At 42.9% G+C, this 21933-nt stretch overlaps 1 protein-coding gene across 2 annotated transcripts in view; it reads right to left on the bottom strand.

Annotated features, from left to right (window-relative positions):
- HTT (huntingtin) overlaps nt 1-21933 on the bottom strand; it is a 166732-nt gene that overhangs the window by 82055 nt on the left and 62744 nt on the right. For both annotated transcript variants that reach the window (XM_033213566.1, XM_033213567.1), the window contains 7 exons: nt 19264-19410; nt 17041-17161; nt 14647-14723; nt 12939-13090; nt 11656-11858; nt 5759-5885; nt 2990-3117 (listed from right to left, as the gene is read on the bottom strand). In XM_033213566.1, the coding sequence (XP_033069457.1) occupies nt 2990-3117; nt 5759-5885; nt 11656-11858; nt 12939-13090; nt 14647-14723; nt 17041-17161; nt 19264-19410 (955 nt within the window). The remainder of the gene's footprint in view (nt 1-2989; nt 3118-5758; nt 5886-11655; nt 11859-12938; nt 13091-14646; nt 14724-17040; nt 17162-19263; nt 19411-21933) is intronic.

The raw sequence follows: 21933 nt of genomic DNA, 5'->3' as shown, positions 1-21933 counted from the left end.
CAGCCAAAGGAAAGAAAAATCCAGCAGTGCCACCACTGAGGGTCCAAGGGATGAGGTGATGTGGTGATGTCATGTGAAATGAAGAGCCCAGGGAAGAAAGGGTTCTCCTCCAATGCGCACAGCAATCTGACCTCTCCTGGACAACAGGTAAGTGGGAGGGAAAAGAAGGCATGGAATTTTGGAAAGAGAAGCTCACCATGGGAAGATCTAGCTCTCAAATAAGGGAAAAGAGGTCACGAAATGAGAATTAAGATGAAAAAGCCTCCGGGTTTTCAGAAGAGTGGCAAAAGTTCTGCGGAGACTGAAGACCAAAGCAAGAAACCAGGGAAGACAAAAGGAGTCAGAGGAGAGCAGGAAGGGCCACACAAGAAATGGGGAGTGGAGACGCTGAGCAACTCAGCAGAAGGAACCAAGGAAACCAGAGGCGATACTCAAAGATCCAGCAAGACATGCCAGCCACTCCAAACAGTTCAGCTGAGAAGCTGCGCAGCAGGAGCTGACCGCAGGGATGACAGAGCAAAGGAAACAGGTGTCCAAGATGCCAGGGAGGCCAGAATTACAGCAGAACATGCTGGAGTTCAGGGTATTCAAGAAGGAAAATAATAAACAGACAGCAAGCACTAGGAGCATAGAAAGGTGCCCCGAAATTCAAGGTGATATGAGCTAAAAACAGGTGGAAAAGAAGTATATTCTCTATGGCGTATTTTTCAACATGCCGTCTTCTGCTTTGGGAGCTGACGTGAGAACCACGCAGCTTAAAGATTTACAACTTCTTTCCTACCAATGAATGCTTCTTAAATGAATATTCATACAGCAACTGCAGTGGCTTTTTACTGTCTAAGACAGTCATTAAAGGCTTGTCATCCTGCCCCAAAAATGCCTCTGGTGCTTCTAAATTATTAGATCTTAGTCTACTGCTTTAAATGTTGTAATTGCAACATAAAAATGAGAAATAAATTACCAGTATGAACAATCAAAGGTCACGGTTTTCAGCAAAAGCTTAGAATTTTATAGTGGCACCTACTTTTTAATACAAACTGTTAAAAGTATTTTTCTTGACCAGACTGAGTCAATAAAAAGATGCAATTAATGAAACAAATGAACAAAAAAAAAAAAAAAAGACTCCAAACCTTGTAAAATATGAAGACTTTTATATCTTCCAAAATTACCAAACATCCTTCAGAAAAGAAGCCACATAAGTTTGACAAATGATTTTCAGGGGGGAAAAAAAAAAACCATGAGAAGTATCTATTAGTAACAAAAACAGAGGAATATCTGAGGATTCATTTATCAAGAAATGTGCAAGAGCTATGTGAAATAATCTTTTTTTTTTTTTTTTTTTTTTTTTGTTGAGACGGAGTCTCGCTCTGTCGCCCAGGCTGGAGTGCAGTGGCCGGATCTCAGCTCACTGCAAGCTCCGCCTCCCGGGTTTACACCATTCTCTCGCCTCAGCCTCCCGAGTAGCTGGGACTACAGGCGCCCGCCATCTCGCCCGGCTAATTTTTTGTATTTTTTTAGTAGAGACGGGGTTTCACGGTGTTAGCCAGGATGGTCTCGATCTCCTGACCTCGTGATCCGCCCGTCTCGGCCTCCCAAAGTGCTGGGATTACAGGCTTGAGCCACCGCGCCCGGCCGTGAAATAATCTTTAAAGTATTTTTTAAATCCTTTAAATTTCATGTGCTTCTGAGGTAATTTAAAAAGTTTTGAACAAATAGGAAAGCATCCCACATTCTGGACAGGGTGACTTAACATCTGAGGTATAAGTTCTCCCTAAATTAATCTACAGGTGTAAGTTGATTCTATTGTTCACATCCCAACATCAACAAAGAAGAATATCCAGAAAATTCTAAAGAACAGGAGAACTGATCCCCTCATAAATGCCATGAAGCTATAATAATTAAGAAGTATACTTCTAGCCGGGTGCAGTTGCTCACGCCTGTAATCCCAGCACTTTGGGAGGCCAAGGAGGAAGGATTACTTAAGCCAGGAACTTGAGACCAGCCCAGGCAACTTAGGGAGACCCTGTCTCTACAAAAAATGTAAAAAGTAGCTGGCTATGGTGGCACATGCCTGTAGTCTCAGGTACCCAGGAGTGAGGTGGGAGGATCACTTTGAGCCCTGGAGGTTGAGACTGCAGTGAGGCATGGTTGCACCACCGCACTCCAGCCTGGGGACAGAGCGAGACTGTCTAAAAAAGGAAAAAAAGGATGCTTCTAATAGATGAGCAGGCAGATAGATTGATGTAACAAAATGATAAACGAAACTAGAGAACTATGAGAATGTAAGTAACTCAAGCCAATTAGTGCAGAAAAATTCTTCTGTAAATAGCATTGGGGACAACCAAAAACAAAAATTAAATTAGATGCATACTTCATATCTAACAAATTACAGATGAATAGAAAATTTTAAAGTTAAAAAACAAAAATGAACTAGAAAACTAAAACATCGCTAGACAGAAAGGCTGGCTCTTGGAGTTATCTGGTCAACAGTTCCTTACGCTGACATAAAAACTTTCCCTAGCTGATAACAAGTGGCTCACCAGGCCCAGACTATTTGAAACACGTGGTTTATGCTGAACGCCTGCTTTTCTTCTGAGAGTCTGGAATTGTGGCTCATGTTAGGCAGAGGGTACCTGCAGGACCAGCATGTCGCTGTATTTTTGTGTGAGCCTCACGGGAGGGAAAGAAGCCTGTACACAGATCCCTCCAGACTCCACCGAGGTCACTTCCCCCATAACCTGGCTGCACATTCTAGCTCTCTCACTGTAATCAATCTTAGCTGTGACTATAAACAATATGAAAATCCAAAACACCTGTATGATAGAAGCTATCATAAACAAAGCTGAAAGATAGACAAACTTGAAAAAACGAATTGTAACTCTTATCTCAAAGGGCTTATACATTCTACAAATCATAAGAAAAACATCAACAATCCATTAGACATAAGTATGTGGGCATATATATTTTCAAAACATGCAGAGGCCCATACCTTGTAGTTAGCGTGCGTAGCTTTCAGGACATCATGCAGTTTGAGGTATGAAGGAAGATGATAGAAACTCCCCAGTGATGAGGATTTACTTGTTGTAACAGGACCCGAGGTATCAGATTGTCTAGAAGCTTTCAAAATGTGCACACAAAAGATAAACTTTTAGATCAAAATAACTTGCCAAGTTTTAAAGAGATTACTGGAAATAATGACTTTTTTTAAAGCATTCTAGTACGAAAATACTCAAATATTAACTCTGACCTTTTGATTAACTAGAAGTAATGAGAAACTGACTAACAAACTTAAGTACAGCCTAAGTACTAAAACAATAACAAAATAAGAAGAGCGGTGTGCACAGCTGTTTTGCTGTGGTTGCCTGTTTGCTTTTTGAGAAATCAGTTAGAGAATCATAGGAGCGGCTAATTCAAGGACCAATGGCCAATTCCAGAACCTCTCCAAGCCTAAGATTCCCTAGTGGCCAACAACTTCATGAGCACACCAAGTCATCAAACAAGGATGATGTAAAAATGTTTTAAAGACAGTAAAGGCACAAACATTATCATTAAACTGATACTAAATATTAAAGTGCCAAGCACTATATACAACTATTCTACTGCAATTTGAAGACTTTTGACTTGGAGTCCTTAGTTTATTTAATTCATCAGAAAGATGACAGTCATATACTGATAATTTTAAACTTGTAAAGGCTGAGGTTTTTCAACAGGTAAATCTTCCTCCCGTATTACAGTCCAACCTTAGAAAAGAGCATCTTTTAAAACGCTTTAGGCCAGGTGCAGTGACTCACACCTGTAATCCCAGCACTTTGGGAGGCCAAGGCAGGTGGATCACTTGAGGTCAGGAGTTCAAGACCAGCCTGGCCAATATGGTGAAACTCCATCTCTACTAAAAATACAAAAATTAGCCGGGTGTGGTAGCACGTGCCTGTAATCCCAGTTACTTGAGAGGCTGAGGCAGGAGAATCGCTTGAACCTGGGAGGCAAAGGTTGCAGTGAGATGAGATCATGCCATTGCACTCCAGGCTGGGTGAAGAAGCAAGACTCTGTCTCAAGAAAAAAAACCTTTAATGTGTTGGTCAAGGATACAAAGTTTCATTTATAGACAGGAGGAATGAGTTCAAGAGATCTACTGTATAGCATGATGACTGCAGTTACTACCAATGTACCATATGCAGAAAAATCACTGAAAGAGTAGATTTAAGTGTTCTCACCACAAAACAATGGTATGTGAGGTGATGCATAGGTTAATTAGCCATTCCACAATGCATATGTATTTCTTTTTTTTTTTTTTTTTGAGACAGAGTCTCCTCCCTGTGTCACCCAGGCTGGAGTGCAATGGCATGAACTTAGCTCAATGAAACCTCCACCTGCTGGGTTCAAGCAATTCTCTTGGTTCAGCCTCCCAAGTAGCTGGGACTACTGGCGCACGCCACCATGCCCAGCTCACTTTTTTTTTTTTTTTTTTTTTTTGGTATTTTTAGTAGAGACGGGGTTTCACCATGCTGGCCAGGTTGGTCTCAAACTCCTGACCTCGTGATCTGCCCACCTCGCCCTCCCAAAGTGCTGGGATTACAGGTGTGAGCCACCGCATCTGGCCAATGTATACATATTTCAAACATCATGTTGTATACTATAGATATATACAATTTTGTCAATTAAAAATAAATAAATAGGCCAGGTGCAGTGGCTCATGCCTGTAATTACAGCACTTTGAGAGGCTGAGGTGGATAGATCACAAGGTCAGGAGATCAAGACCATCCTGGCCAACATGGTGAAACCCTGTCTCTACTAAAAAAAAAAAAAATACAAAAAATTAGCCAGGTGTAGTGGTGCACACCTGTAGTCCCAGCTACTTGGGAGGCTGAGGCAAGAGAATTGCTTGAACCTGGGAGGCAGAGCTTGCAATGAGCCGAGATTGCGCCACTGCACTCCAGCCTGGGCGACAGAGCAAGACTCTGTCTCTAAATAAATAAATAGCCTTGATATAAATGCTATATACACAAAACAAATGGGAGAACCATCACTGGCCCCTGGGCACCAAGAGACAGCGTGAGAATGGGTTTTGGAGGGAGACTGTACAGACAGGCAGCCGGGCGACCCAGATAGCAGAGGCAGCAGCAGTCACTTCATGCTTTGCCAGGCTCCTCTCCTGCCCCTGCCACTGCCCTCCAAGAGCAGTATGGATGGGAATTCGAAAAACTGCAGTCACAACTAAATCCTAGCCCCTTCTGCTCTGACCTTTTCATGTGTAAAAAAAGGTCCTCCAAACTTGTGAATGGTTTAAGCCCCTCCAACTCAGATGACTTTATCGCTACTTTCTCTCTCCTTTAGCTCTTCCAAATGTAAATATTCCATTTCCAATCAGAATTTCTGACATATCAGAATCAATTTTTTCACCCACTATATCTATTCCTAAGCATCTATACCACTTTCCTTACTGAAAATCAGGAGGCCTCTCCAGCCCTCACCTGCAACCAGGGAAGCACAGGAGAGCGAGGCTCCGTGCGGGGGCTGGAAGCCTGGAGGCTGCAAGGTCTGCATGTCAGCAGGTGGCACTTAGAGATGCTTCAGACCAAAAGGTGGTCTGTGTATATTAGTCATTAGTTTCTAATATCTTGAACCGCACCTGGAGAAACCTTCTCTCACTTTACTGATGTGTATTATATTTCTCTAAAACATCAAGTTACTTAAATCCTATGTTGCTACATGACAGATGCTGCACTCCTGTCCCTCCCTTCCCCACACTGTTTCCTACCTGCACTGGCCTCACTGCCTTTCTTGGGACTCAACGGTACAGATGCTTGTTCTCCTGGTTCTTTCTCCTTCCCCTTTCGTCGGATGGGACTTAGAGAAGGGGGATTTGTTAGAGAAGGCAAGGCTGCCTAAAATAGAAAAACAAAAACAAAAAACAAAAGCATGTGATGGAAGTATAACAAAACTGAAAATTAGAATATTTGGTTTTGCCATTTATTAGAAAGAGCTAACCCATGTCATTCATTTTGTTCTTGGACCCCTATATGTACAGTTCAGACACTGTACACATTTTATTTACTTTTACCCACACAATGGTACATGGCAGGAACTGGCCCACAGCTTGCTAACAGGTGCACAGAGAACGAGTTGAAGATGGAAGGAGTCCTCAGGGAGCCCCGAGGCCCACGCCCTCCAACAGCAAACAACCAGGGCATTCTATGTTAGCCGTGACACCATGACATGAAAGGGGTGCAAAGCAGCATTTTTTTTTTCTTTTTTTTTTGAGACAGGGTCTCACTCGCCAGCCGGGATGGGGCCCAATCATAGTTCACTGCAGCCTCAACCTCCCAGGCTCAAGCAATTCTCCCACCTCAGCCTCCAGAATAGATGGGCCCACAGGCACACGCCACCTCACCCAGTTAATTTTTTAATTTCTTTTCTTTTTTTTTTTTTGAGACAGAGTCTTGCTCTGTCGCCCAAGCTGGAGTGCAGTGGCCGGATCTCAGCTCACTGCAAGCTCCGCCTCCTGGGTTCACGCCATTCTCCTGCCTCAGCCTCCTGAGTAGCTGGGACTACAGGCGCCCGCCACCTCGCCTGGCTAGTTTTTTTTGTATTTTTTAGTAGAGATGGGGTTTCACCGTGTTAGCCAGGATGGTCTCGATCTCCTGACCTTGTGATCCGCCCGCCTCGGCCTCCCAAAGTGCTGGGATTACAGGCTTGAGCCACCACGCCCGGCCTAATTTTTTAATTTCTTGAGGAGACAGGATCTCACACTATGATGCACAGGCTGGTCTCGAACTCCAAGCTCAAGTGATCCTCCCATCTCAGCCTCAGCCTCCCAAAGTGCTGGAATTACAGGCATGAGCCACCATGCCCAACCCAAAACAGCATTTTAAACTCCCTTTTCAAAAAGAGGAAACAGGCTCAGAGATGAAGTTAACTTACTCAAGGTCACAGCTGGTTACCAGCAAAGCTAGAAGTCAACAAATCCAGATGTATTCATAAAGCCTGAACTCTCTCCAGTACACAACACATGAGAGAATATAAAACATCGAGGCTCCCATCACTCTAGGAGGCAGCCATCATGGAGCAGAGTGAAGGCAAGATGACCGAGAGGTGGAATTGAGGTCCTAGCTCTGGTACTTACTCACTCCCTGATCTTTTAGAAAAGTGCTTGTTATGGTTTCAATGTCTATAGTCCCCCAAATTCATACACTGAAACTTAATTACCAGGGTGATGGTATTAGGAGGTGGAGCCTTTGAGAGGTGACTGGGGCATGAGGGCAGACCCTCATGAGATTAGCGTCCACATATAAGAGGCACCAGAGAGCTCCCTCACCCCCTCACCACATGAGGGCAAGGTGAAAGTCCTAGATCTTGAACTTCCTAACCTCCAGAACTGTGAGAAGTAAATTCTGTTGTTGAAGCCACCCAGGCTATGGTATTTTGTTATAGCAACCCATGCTGACTAAGACAGTCACCTTAAACCATAATAGGATGAGGGGCTACAATCGGGTGCATGGACTGGAAGGCATCAGGGAAGAACTGCAGACAGTACATGAGAGGTTAGCCAGGCGTGGTGGCTCACGCCTGTAATTCCAGCATTTTGGCAGGCCGAGGTGGGCGGATCATGAGGTCAGGAGATCAAGTCCATCCTGGCTAACATGGTGAAACCCCATCTCTACTAAAAATACAAAAAAAAAAATTAACCAGGCATGGCGGCATGGGCCTGTAGTCCCAGCTACTTGGGAGGCTGAGGCAGGAGAATCACTTGAACCTGGGAGGCAGAGGCTCTGTCTCAATTTAAAAAAAAAAAGAAAGAAAGAAAGGCTACTGCACTGAAAACCCTGCTTGGTAGAAGGCACCAGTCACAAGCTCACTGACTGTATGAGCCCATCCACAGTAATGTCCAGAAGATGCAGAGTCACAGAGACAGAAGGTAGGTCAGTGGCAGCCTGCAACTGGGGGCATGGGAGGTTTTGGGTAAAGGGTACAGAGTTCCTTTGTGGGTTCTAAAACTGATTCTGGTGATGGCTGCACAACTCTGTGGACATACTAAAGAGAATGAATTATATACTTTAAATGGGTGAATTATATGAATTATCTCAAGAATGCTGTTTCCTGGCTTGGAGCAGAGGCTCATGCCTGTAATCCCAGCACTTTGGGAAGCTGAGGCAGGCGAATCATGAAGTCAGGAGTTCGAGACCAGACTGGCCAACATGGTGAAACCCCGTCTCTCCTAAAAATACAAAAAGTTAGCTGGGTGTGGGGGCAGGCGCCTGTAATCCCAACTACTTGGGAGGCTGAGACAGGAGAATCACTTGAACCTGGGAGGCAGAGGTTGTTGCAGTGAGCCAAGATTGTGCCAGTCCAGGCGACAGTGTGAGACTCTGTCTCAAAAAACAAAAAAGCAAAAAAAATCAAAAAACTAGCTGGGCATGGTGGTGCACACCTGTAGTCCCAACTACTGAGGAGGCTGAGACAGAAGGATCACTTGAGCCTGGGAGATCAAGGCCACAGCAAGCTACGATCATGACACTGCACTCCAGCCTGGGCAACAGAGTGACATCCTATCTCAAAAAAATAAAATTAAATTTAAAAAAAAATGCCGTTTCCAAAACAAAAGGCTAGTGCAGTTGTCCAAACGAGACAGTACATCAGTCTGGACCAAAAGCGTGGCAGAGAACATAAAGGATGCGTATGTACATGTATTATGTGTCCATGTACAGGTGTATGCATATGTGCAGAGGTCCCCAACCTTTTTGGCACCAGGGACCGGTTCTGTGGAAGACAATTTTTCCACAATCCGGGGTTGAGGGGGATGGTTTTGGGATGAAACTGTTCCACCTCAAATCATCATCAGGCATTAGATTCTCATAAGGAGCATGCAACCTAGACCCCTCAAATGTGCAGTTCACAATAGGGTTCATGCTCTGATATGGTTTGGCTCTGTGTCCCCACCCAAATCTCAAGTTGAATTGTAATCCCCAATGTCGGAGGTGGGGCCTGGTGGGAGGTGACTGGATCATGGGGGTGGTTACTAACGGTTTAGTATCATCCCCCGAGTGCTCCCTTGGTAGCAACTCCCCCTACAGGTGCTCTCCTTTCTCCCTCCTCTCTCCCTCTTAACCTATCTCTCTCTCTTCTCTCTCTCCTCTCTCTCTCTCTCTCTCTCTCTCTTTTTCCTGCGGGCCATGTGAAGATGTTCCTACTTCCCCTTCACCTTCGGCCATGATTGCAAGTTTCCTGAGGACTCTCCAGAAACAGAAGCCTGTACAGCCCGCAGAACTGTGAGCCAATTAAACCTCTTTTATTTATATGTCTCAGGTATGTCTTTATAGCAGTGTGAGAACGAACTCATACACGCTCCTATGAGAATCTAATGCCACCACTGGTCTGAGAGGAGGCAGAGCTCAGGTGGTTATGCTTGCTCACCTCTTCCTGTGCAGCCCGGTTTTTAACAGAGGTTGGGGACGCCGGCATATATGCATGGATATGTGCATATACATGTATGTGAATACAAATGTACACTCTTTTTGCAAAATATTTAGTAGGGGAAACAAAAGGCTTGGTGAGTGGAAATGAAGAGTTGTGGTGACCTGCTTCTAGCTTGATTAGATACAAAGTGGGGGAAATGGGGGAGGGGCAGGGGCAGACGTGGGGAGGAGGACAGAAAGCTCAGCTTATCACATCGTGTCTGACATATCCACAAATCAGCCAAACGTAAGTGTCACGGGGCAGCTGGCTACACTGAACTGCAGCTCCAGAGGTAAGTCCTCTCAGGTCCCTCATCTTAGACACCAAAGACAGGAGAACAGCCCTGACTCTCGGGCTGCCCTGCCCAATACTGGAGCCACTACCTACATAGGGTTATATAAATTTAAATTTAATGAAAATTACACCGAATCAGGGGTTCGGTTCTTCAGTCACACTAGCTGCATTTCAAGGGCTCCACAGCTATATGTGGCTAGTGACTACTGTCTTGGCTGGCATAGCTATGGAGCATTTCCACGGTTCCAGAAAATTCTGCCACTCTCTAGGACAGCACTGGCCCAGAGACTACAAAGAGAGAAGACGGCCTAGGACAGAGCCTAGAAAGCACGTGCTGGTGGGCAGGAAGGACTGAACCCAGTGACTGGGGAGTGGTAAGTGGGTTGGGGAACACCCAGGAGGCCCTCTGAAAGCCAAGTGAAGAGGACACTCAAGATGGGGGCAGCGGCCTGCAGGGTACAGAAAGGGAAAGGCAGGCAGGACCAGAGCAGTGCCCAGAGATGTAAAGACATGATCTGGAAGGGAAATGCTGCTATGGAGGGTGGCAACAAAAACCACTAGCAATGGTTAAGGAAGGATGGCTGAAGTAGGAGACAGGGTCCAGGCCAAGAGGGCCAAGAAGTCTTGCAAACAAGGTCCACCTCAGAGCAGTGGGAAGCTCTGTGGGCTGAGGCTGAGACTCTCCAGAGATGTTTGCAGAGAAGGGAAGTGACTGATGGCAGCTAAAGGAGAATGGGAAGTTAGTGGGGAGATTTTTAAAGGTAGAAGACACAGCAAAGAGACAGTAAACAGATGTAACAGTAAGAGAACTGGTCTATCTTAGGCTGGGCATGGTGGCTCACGCCCGTAATCCCAACGTTTTGGGAGGCCGAGGCAGGTAGGTCACTTGAGGTCAGGAGTTTGAGACCAGCCTGACCAACATGGTGAAACCCCGTCTCTACTAAAAATACAAAGAAATTAGCTGGGTGTGGTGGTGCATGCCTGTAATCCCAGCTACTCTAGAGGCTGAGGCAGGAGAATCGTTTGAACCCAGGAGGCAGAAGTTGCAGTGACCTGAGATCGCACCATTGCACTCCAGCCTAGGCAACAAGAGTGAAACTCCAGCTCAAAAAAAAAAAAAAGTATGTGAACTGGTCTAACTTAAATCCATTGTGCAAACAGTTAACATTTGTTTTGAAGTTGATTTTATTGCTTCACAGAAAAGCAAAACTGTCCCTGAGATTGGCAGAACATTCTACAACCATGGAAAGGCTCTATAACTATGCTAGCCAGGACAGTAGCCATTAACTAAGATTTAAGGAGACAGCAATGAGGTACTTAGCCAGGAAAACCAATTCTGAGCTTTCTTGGCTAATGATGGAAACCTAAAACTAAAGCTAGGTCCTAATTCCCTCTTAGGGGTAATAGTGATTGATGATACCAAAGGAACTGTAAAACACATGGTCACATTTTTTTTTTCTTTTGAGACAGGGCCTGACTCTGTCATCCAGGCTGGAATGCAGTGGCACGATCAAGGTTCACTACAAACTCCACCTCTCAGGTTCAAGCAATTCTCTTGCCTCAGCCTCCCAAGTAGCTGGGACTACAGGCATGTGCCACCACGCCCAACTAATTTTTTTGTATTTTTAGTAGAGATGGGGTTTTGTGATGTTGGCCAGGCTGGTCTTGAACTCTTGGCCTCAAGTGATCTGCCCACCTCAGTCTCCCAAAGTACTGGAATAACAGGCATGAGCCACTGCACCCGGCCACATGGTCACATTTTGATGTTAAATTTAGTGTCACAATCTGAGCAATTTTGTTCATTTAAAGCAAAAGAGAATAAAGAAGGGACAGATTACTAAATAAAGATAGTCTGGAAATCCACAGTCATTAATGCTATATTAATCCAGCACCTGAGTGGGACATTACCTTTATTGCAGGTCCAGGAGCCACGTCGTCCAGGACATGTGCACAAATGTTGATCACCTTCAGCAGGTGGGAGAAGAGCTGCTCCACCATGGGCACCAAGGCCCGGTCCCCCAGGGCTGGCCAGACCTCCTCTTGTTTGGTGGCTGCTGGGTTGGCTTCTTCTTCAGAGGCCCATGAACTTCTCAGAGATTTAGGAGCACTGGCTGTGATATGAGCACAGACATTACCTCTCTAGCCCAATAGCATGGGAAGGACAAATTGCTTCAGGAACTGAAGTCATTTAAGACCCTAATCTATGTTGAGAGTTGGCCAGACATCTGTGCCTGATATTCAACTGATAAGCCAAACTCAAACTGAAACTGATGTCTTCCCCACAAATCTGTGTTCCCAATTTCCATGACTGTCACCACCACACACCTGCCCAGGATGTGAAGTCATCCCAGGTTTCTTGGTCTTCACAACCGAAGTTCAGTTGGTGACCCAGGCCTGGCAATTCTGCCTCCTTCATTCTCTTACGATCAGTGTCTTCCCTACAATCCCAAAGCCATTATCTTGGTTTAGACTCCCCATCTCTTGCCTTAGCGTCAACATTAATCTCCTGAGTCTTTCTACCTTCTCTTCCAGCCCATATTCAAGTTGGCTGAATGATCTTATTAAAATACTCATCTTTTAGTCCCTTTCACGAAACTCTCCTATAGCCTCCTAAAGCAAAGAACACAGGTCCCGATTCTTTCGTGGAGATTGGTACTTCTCCCAAAATCAATTTCAATGGACTCCGTCTTCCTTGCTGGCCACATCCTCCGTTATCATCGCCAAGGTGCTGCACCCTCTCCCTGTTGTGCCCTTTCGTGTGAGCCCATAAATCTGCCCAAGGAGAGTGATCATGGCCACTCTCTGTGACCACTGCACTTTTGTTTACATGTATCTCCTCTAATCTAAAACCAACTTGAGAATGGAGTCCATACTTTATCCTTCCTTACCATCCCAGTGCCTGAGGCAGTACTGGCATATGGTGCCCACTGAGATGAAATTCAAAATGAGTTTATTTGTAGTTAACTGAGGGGCTATACTGGGAAGAGGCCACTTTAAATTACTCAGCACAGAACAGGTGCCAACTGCATGTGTTTATGCATATAGGTAACATCTGAAATTTGACTAAAGGGACAAGCCATCACTGGCAACGACCTTTCAGTATTTTCCCCTCATATGCTCACCACCCCCACTCCCCCTAAGGAAATCAAAATCCAAGCCTCGGAGTCCCTGCTTCAACTCAGTACCAGTACCTGCAAGCAAGTTTCCGGCCAAAATCAAAGCATCTTGATGGGCTGAGAGATCCAATGGGAACCAAGCCGACGAGAGCAGGGTCAGAATCATTGTGGCCATCCCAACGGTACAGCTCTTCCTAGACTCATCTGAGGCACTCAGGGGAGGCACTCTGGAAGCAGACATTTGCAAGGTCAAATTACAGAAAAATTTCAAGCAAACAACAGTCTTCCTTTCTCTTGCAATTCCAAGAGAAAAGCGTGTCACAATATGTTTTATACCAGCTCAGAAACTGTTTTACTGTTAATCAACTAACAACTTTCCTATAAATCAAAGCTCCATAAAAATCATTTGAGAAATGAAATCAGGTAGTAGGTCTGAATAAAAGTACTGGGGCCTAAGTGTCCAATGAAGGAATGCTTCCACTAGGGTTCTGCTGAACTGGAGATGAGATAGCTACCCAGACATTTGGGCATCTTAATGCCATTGAATAAACAAGCCCAAAATAAAAGAGAATTGGCTGGGGTGAGCTCTTTATTACTATGGAAAAATAGTGTACTTGATACCCAATGGGGCAGGTCTGATGTGGTTAGTTTTCCTGATATTAATATTATCTTGGTTCCCCAATGGTATCCTTTAATACCCCATATCTTGTAGTAAAAGTTACTGGAAGACAAATTGCAATCTCATATAAGGAGGACTACCCAGGGCTCAATCCCCTAGAAAAGATAGTATAAGTCAAACTACCAAGAACTGAATCCCAACCACCTGAGGTGCTGACTGAGGATTAAGAGAATACAGAATGGGTATGGAGAACAGAACTCATAAATATCAACCCCTTGTGAACAGATACAGAAATGAGGATTATGGTGTCTACCCATATTTTCTTTTTTAGCACTTAAATCTATCTATATTTTAAATTTTAAAAAGTATTAGAACTGTATGTTTACTTGAATGAATTTTTAGCTTTCCTTAAATTAATACATTTTACTCCAGTGCCAAAGTTGCTCAGAAGTCAAGTCTACTGCTGGACCTACGACTAGAAACCATAGTTGCTCAGTCTATATATGAGGAAGGCGGGAAAGCAATCATTCTAGAGCAGAGAATGTAATCCACTTTAAGCAAATGTCAGTTGGTCATTCGCTGACACACACAAGAAATCTACAGGTTTACTTCTCAAATGTGATGTGAGTCACCAAAATCATGCTCAGTAATTGATACACAGAATGAAAGCTTATTCCTGAATGCTGGAGAAGACTTGAAATTATTTCCCAGATGCGAGTAGGGTCATCTACTGGGGGAAAATCATTTTTAAGTAAAAGCTATTAATGTAAGTACAGTAGTTCCTAAATCATCACCATTTCATATGTTAGGTCACATTTAAGTGAAAAAAGGTTCCTAAACTTCTAATACGCAGCAAATAATTCTGGAAAGAATCAAGCTAATGAGAAAAGTCTTTTGCCAGCATATGAAAATTCCCCTAAATGAACTTGAAGATCACACCTTCAAATTCCCAAAAATGCCTAAGAACATTTGGCATTCAGTTCCCACAGTTCCTGTCACTAGTCTCACACAACTAATACAGCAGAAACAAGTATTCCACCAGATATTTTTCCAAAAGCCAAACTGATAAAAGACTTAAAAAGAAAGAAAAAGGGCATCCTACTAACTACATTTATATTATACTGTTGTAGACAACTATTAATATATACTGAGGAAAATACATACCCACAGTGCCAACCTAAACTCCAAATGCAAACTGGGAAGGCAGTGGAAAGAAGACACAAAGCTTCACAGCATCCAAACTATAGAACAAAGAAACAATAAAATCACACCTAAACACCACCAAGGTTTATTGAATTATATCTCCTTTTACTCTTTATAAAAAGTACAAACAACGAGAACTGAGATCTGTGCATGATAACCACGGGATATCTGTCCCACCATGGTACAACTTCCTACTTTAGACAACTCAAATACATGTTATCGGAATGGCAATTATAGCCCAGTGAAGACAGGCTCCTGTGCTGCCCACACCCTGGAATGCTGTCCCACCCTTCCGCCTCTCAACTGCCCCTGCACAATCTTAGGAGCTGAGCTCCAGCTGATCACATTATCTCCCTGACCAGCCTGCAGAGACCGTAAGGGCAGGAATCCTGTTTTTACATTCCAAGCCTACAACAGTGTCTGACACATGTCAGCCACAATAAAAATAAATAAGCAAAGTTTACAATATTTTGAACAAATCAAGGGAAGAACAAAAAAAAAGCAAAGTTTACAATATTTTGAACAAATCAAAGTTTACAATATTTTGAACAAATCAAGAGAAGACCATACTGCAGACAGCCCAAACAATATTCAGTTTTCTATAACATGCAAGTATTTCTTTTGTCAGATAAAATAAAAACGTTTGGCTGGGTGCAGCGGCTCACACCTGTAATCCCAGCACTTTGGGAGGCCGAGGAGGGTGGATCACGAGGTCAGGAGTTCGAGACCAGCCTGACCAACCTGGTGAAACCCCACCTCTACTAAAAATACAAAAATTAGCCAGGTGTGGTGCCGCACATCTATAATTCCAGCCACTCAGGAGGCTGGGACTGGAGAATCATTTGAACCTGGGAAGCAGAGGCTGCAGTGAGCCAAGATCACGCCACTGCATTCCAGCCTGGGCAACAGAACGAGACTCTATCTCAAAAAATAATATTAAAAACAAAAAGGTTTAACCTGGTCACCAACAAATTAACATTACTTTCGTATATTATTTTTTCTGATGACAAAAGTTATACTTGCTCATTTTAGAAAATTTGAGAATACCTGAAAAATATAAAGAAGACAAAAATCATCCACAATCCCAAAATTTATTTTGGTGATTATCTGCCAATGTGAGGAATATATATGTAAATACTATTTTTCTTAACTGAAATCCGACTATACCCCCTACCAGGTTTGTATTCTACCTTTTTTCACTCAATATCACAATTCAGATTATATATCTCCATATTGTTAAAAATTCTCCAAAGCATCACACTATACACTAGCATATGTACATAATTTAATTGTTTTTGAATTCTTGGATATTATGGTTCTTTTCTAATGTCAGCAACATAAATTATTATTATAAAAATGTAAGGACGGGCATGGTGGCTCACGCCTGTAATCCCAGCACTTTGGGTGACCAAGGCGGGTAGATCACCTAAGGTCAGGAGTTTGAGACCAGCCTGACCAACACAGAGAAACCCCATCTCTACTAAAAATACAAAATTAGCCGGGTGTGGTGGCACATGCCTGTAATCCCAGCTACTCGGGAGGCTGAGGCAGGAGAATCGCTTGAACCCAGGAGGCGGAGGTTGTGGTGAGCTGAGATTGTGCCATTGCACTCTAGCCTGGGCAACAAAAGCAAAATTCTGTCTCAAAAACTAAAAATAAATAAAAAATGTAAATCACAAATATTTTTCGCTTAGTATATATTACCAGGTCACTGAGGTAATTATAATTGAGACATTTTAAACTTCTGATACATTACCAATGCAGGTGACAGTAGTTTTCTTTCTCTCTCTCTCTTTTTTTTTTTTTGGAGACAAAGTCTCGCTCTGTTGCACAGGCTGGAGTACAGTGGCTCCATCTTGGCTCACTGCAACCTCCACCTCCCAGGTTCAAGCGATTCTCCTGCCTCAGCCTCCCGAGGAGCTGGGATTACAGGCGCCCGCCACCACGCCCAGCTAATTTTTGTATTTTTAGTAGAGATGGGGTTTCACCATGTTGGCCAGGCTGGTCTCGAACTCCTGACATCAAGTGAGCCCCCACCTCGGCTTCCCAAAGTGTTGGGATTACAGGCATGAGCCACCACGCCTGGCTTATTTTCATTTTTATGTCTTCCTAAATTGGCTGAATTTTTTTACTTTCGGCATGTATTACTTTAATAATCAGAAAAAAATAGTTATTTACATTCCTGGAGTAAGCTAAGATTCTTTTTACAGAAACACAATTTCTTAGCAAGCCCCATAGATAAGTAAGAGCTCTAATACAAGCACCTCACCATAAGATGACCATACAACTAACTGGCCATACAAGTTACAAAAAATTATTATAATTTCATTAAGACCAATCAAGAAAGAGACTTACAGTGAGTGCTCTCGTGGTTGATGTGATCAGTTCATGAGAAACTGCTGCAATAACTCTTGAAAGGTTATTTTCCATAGTGACATCTGTTATGCTTGGTAGTAGGTTATAGCCTCTATATATTCTAATAAGAAAATACAGAGACTTAAAATATACTATTAAAACATATATTTTTAAAGATCAAATGGCATTTAATGGTTTAAGATTAAAGATTAAAAGAAGTTAAGCAGTCTCAACTTTTAAGTGAAAGAGGGCCTGAAAATAAATTTTGATCATTACGCCATAACAATGGCTGAATTTATTCCCTCCCTTCTTCTCAGTCCGCCCCGAACACTTTCGCTGCAGCCACACTCCCCTTACAGCATTGCCTACTATCTCTTTAAGTTGAAATAAAAGCTTCATGAAGTTACTCCTGCTTCCAAGAAAAAAGAAATTCCTTTCTCCACTTCTGAGCTCCCATGGCACTTTTCTGCATTCCCTTCACGGTACATGTAAATTTCTATCCCCCATTATAGTTATATTCAAACTCTAATTCCTTTAGAACACATGGAAAAAAGGCAAAAGATAAAATAAATTATAATACCCCAACGGTTTGAATAAAGCCAATCTGATTTTGAATCCCTCACAGTGTCTCGTCCACTGAGACACTCAACAAAACTAAGGAGATTATGATTTTAAGTTAACATGTGAATGCTAACAGATTAGGTAGCTAAGCAACACACTCTGCTACACAATTGGGAATCGTATCTGTCACGCAAGTCCCAATTAAGCACTGTTGAGTTGTGAAGAGGCCTGCTGAAGTTTGGAACTGGGAAACTTTTCAAAGTAGTAGTCACCAATTTTAATGATATCTCAGTTGGCATCTATTAATAAATATTCATCTTCTGAAATGACATTAAGAAGCAACAATTTATTCTAAGCCTATCAAATTCCTGATAATCAAATACTCTTTCACCGTTTCTACTTATCTTGAAGGAGTATTTATCCTGAATCTTTTCAAAGAGAGAAAATGCCAGTTCTGAGTTTAAACAAAGGAATTATCTGAAGGGGAAATATTAAGGGGGCCAAAGAAAATGTTTCCATGTGTCTTTGTTGTTGTTGTTTTGTGGCTTTTTTTTTTTTTTTTGAGATACAGTCTCACTCTGTAGCCCAAGCTGGAGTGCAATGGCACCATCTCGGCTCACTGCAACCGCTGCCTCCAGGGCTCAAGTGATTCTCATCCCTCAGCTTCCCAAGTAGCTGGGATTACAGGTGCCCACCACCACGCCTGAATAATTTTTTGTATTTTAGTAGAGGCAGGTTTTGCCATGTTGCCCAGGGTGGTCTTGAACTCTTGAACTCAGGCGACCTGCCCGCCTGGGCCTCCCAAAGTGCTAGGATTACAAGTGTGAGCCACCACGCCCGACCTTCCATGTGTTTTTTAAAGCAGTCTTTACATGAAAAAAAGATGTTATTTATTCAGGAATTATGACTTTGAAATGTGATAAGCTGAGTTCCTAATTCAGAAAAAAAGCATCAAGTGATCATTTAAGCTTAGAAGTCATCTAGTTCAAGTTCTGTAAAACACTGTTACTCAGCAGAAAAAGAGTATCATATAAAGCCAATTTTTAAAATAACATTTAAAAGACGAAATTGAAAAGCGCAAGTCTTATCCTTCTGCAATCTCCTTTGCAAGCTAGAATTCTGAAGATCATAGCTTCAATAAAGCACTCTGTCCTACTCACCTAAGAATCAGTTAAGCATGGGATATATGTGGCCATTTGACGCTATATTCAAAAGCTCCACAACAAATGTGAATGAGAGTCATTGCAAATCACGGAACTAGTGGATAGCCCTAAATAATACTGACTTTAATAGCCCGTTCACCTACAAATCAACAGGCATGATAGAATACAATCCTCTTTAAAGGTAACATAACGAAAGTGAAAATTTTTTAACAGATAATACGTGTCACACACAAAAATACAACTGTCAGCACATGAAATGTAATCAACAATTAAAAGATTTATGGTGTCACAGCTGTGTGACTGTGGCAGGGCTTAAATACAGAGGTGGTGTGGTCAATCCTCAGAATGACAATATCCTGTCAAAGGACTGACCTACACTCAAACATCCTGACCTAAAGCTTTTTTCTAGAAAATAAAATGTTTTCAATTAAAGCCTAAAGAAAGGCATCAGGAAAGGGCATTTTCCTGACAATGTGAGGACGCCACCGGCTCAGCATACCTGGTTATTGTGCTGACGGAGAAATGAGATGGAGGCTGCGTCTCATGCATGAGAAGTTTCAGGTAAACACTGCTTTGATCTCTTGCCACGGCCACTACTGGATCAGCTTGTCCTTGGTCACATTTATAAAACAGCTTTGGGACAAGCCTAATACAAAAGTAAGGTTAATTTGCTTAAGAAAGTAGATGAAACTCACCTGTGATAGACCACCCTCCCTGCAGGTGGCTAAGCCAACACCTCTGGTTACCAGCAGACATCACTTCTCGCCCCCTTTCTCAGGTGGCATTCTTCAAGCACATGACAGCATCATCTCCAATCTCAGGGTCACTCTCTGATGCACCCACTCTGACATAACTGGGTGCTGTACTTTCTTTTTTCTTTTTTTGAGACAGACTCTCACTCTGTTGCCCAGGCTGGAGTGCAGTGGCACAATCTTGCCTCACTGCAACCTCTGCCATCCAGGTTCAAGTGATTCTCCTGTCTCAGCCTCCTAAGTAGCGGGATTACAGGTGCCTGCCAACGCGCCTGGCTAATTTTTGTAGTTTTAGTAGAGACGGGGTTTCACCACCTTGGCCAGGCTGGTCTTGAACTCTTGAACTCCTGACTTCATGATCCACCTGCCTCAGCCTCCCAAAGTGCTGGGATTACAGGCATGAGCCCCCGCGCCCCGCCGGGTGCTGTATTTTCTTTTGTCTGTCATTAAATTAAGTCCCTTTTTATCCATACTATTAAATGCTTTAATTAAAAACTAACTTTGAAAGTTCTTTTTCTAAACCTTTTGATCAACATCAACAAGTGCTGAACATCTGTCCACAGAGTACTAAGCACAGAGCAGGTCTGAGTGCCAGTTGCATCCCTTAGGCACTTTTGCAATTCTGTCTGCAAAATTGTCCCAAACACTCCCAGATGGCAAAGCTTAAGCTGAGATTCCTAACAAATCTAAACTGAATTCAAATGCAGAACATGGGTAACATTTTCCTACAAAAACAAAAGGGCTTATATCTGCCATCATTACTCAGTAATACTTTCAGAAACAATCAACTATTTTATCATATTGGTCTGCAAACCCCAATATCTTTAATTAAAGTCTTTTTCCTCATGGAGACTTGATCATGAGTACAATTTTTTCTAGAATATAAGAAGTAACTATTGGCTGGGTAGGGTGGCTCACGCCTGTAATCCCAGCACTTTGGGAGGCCGAGACAGGGGAACCGCTTGAGACCAAGAGTTCAAGACCAGCCTGGCCAACATGGCAAAACCCCATCTCTACTAAAGATACAAAAATTGGCCAGGCATGGTGGCACATTCCTGTAATCCCAGCTACTTAGGGGGCTGAGGCAGGAAAATCGCTTGAACCCAGGAGGCAATAGTTGCAATGAGCCAAGATTCCACCACTGCACTCCAGCCTGGGTGACAGAGTGAGACTCTGTCACCACAAACAAACAAACAAAAAGAAGTTGCTATCATTTGCAGAAAATGGTAAAGCTGAAAAATTTCTGAATAGGCAAGTCATACAAACCTTTAAGTAAATGAAAAGTGTGTCTCACAAGTAATCAAAGAAATGCAAATTACAATGATGAAAACAAAAAAGAATATGCACCAAAATGTAATTTTGGTTTTCTTTCAGTAGTTTGATTACAAAGATTATCTCCTTTTTTATATTTTCCTTAAATTTTGTTCATTTAACATGTATTACTTTCAAAAGAAGGTAAGTTATTTTAAAAAGAAATATCAGCCAGGTGTGGTAGGTAGCTCACGCCTGTGATCCCAGCACTTTGGGAGGCCGAGGCAGGTGGATTACTTGAGGTCAGGAGTTTGAGATCAGTCTGGCCAACATGGTGAAACCCCATCTCTACCAAAAAATACAAAACTTAGCTGGCAGTGGTGGCTCTCCCCTGTAATTCCAGCTTCTTGGGAGGCTGAGGTGGGAGAATCACTTGAACTTGGGAGGCAGAGATTGTACTAAGCTGAGATGGCACCACCACACTCCAGCCTGGGCATCACAGAGTAAGACCTTATCTCAAAAAAAAAAATAAAAACTAAAGAGAAGTATCAACTTCTGCCCAAACAACTGACATATATTTAACTTTTTTTGAAATATTTGTATTGGTGAGAAGAATAAGGCACAATCACATTCTGGTAGTGGGAGTATACTTTGGTATGTTTCTGCTGTATGTTCTCAGAAGTGGGAGCTGAGCTGTGAGTATGCAAGGGCATCCAGAGTGGTATAATAGACATTGGAGACTCACAAGTCGGGAGGCTGGGAGGAAGGCGAGGGACAGAAAACTACATATTGGGTACAAGATACACTACTCGGGTGACAAGTGTACTAAAATCTCAGACTTCACCATGCAACCAAAATTCAGCCATGTAACCAAAAACCACTTGTACCCCAAAAACTATTAAAATTGTTTTAAATGTGTATATGTAGAAAGAGAGAAAGAGAAAGAAAGAAAAAAAGAAAGAAAGAAAGAAAGAAGAGAGAGAGAGAGAGAGAAAGAAAGAAAGGAAGAAAGAAAGAAAGAGACAGACAAGAAAGACAAGAAAGACAAGAAAGGAAGGACGAACGATGGTATGTTTCTGAAGAGCAGTTTTACAGTAAGTACCAAAAATTATTTAAAAATCCACTTCTAGGTTATCTACTCAAGAGAAATGAAAACATGCCTATAC

This window comes from Trachypithecus francoisi, unplaced genomic scaffold, assembly GCF_009764315.1.
Source record: "Trachypithecus francoisi isolate TF-2019V2 unplaced genomic scaffold, Tfra_2.0 Lachesis_group1, whole genome shotgun sequence".
NCBI classification, from domain to species: Eukaryota; Metazoa; Chordata; class Mammalia; order Primates; family Cercopithecidae; genus Trachypithecus; species Trachypithecus francoisi.
Note: the sequence above shows the minus strand (reverse complement) of the source record. Positions and strands in the feature narration are given on the sequence as shown.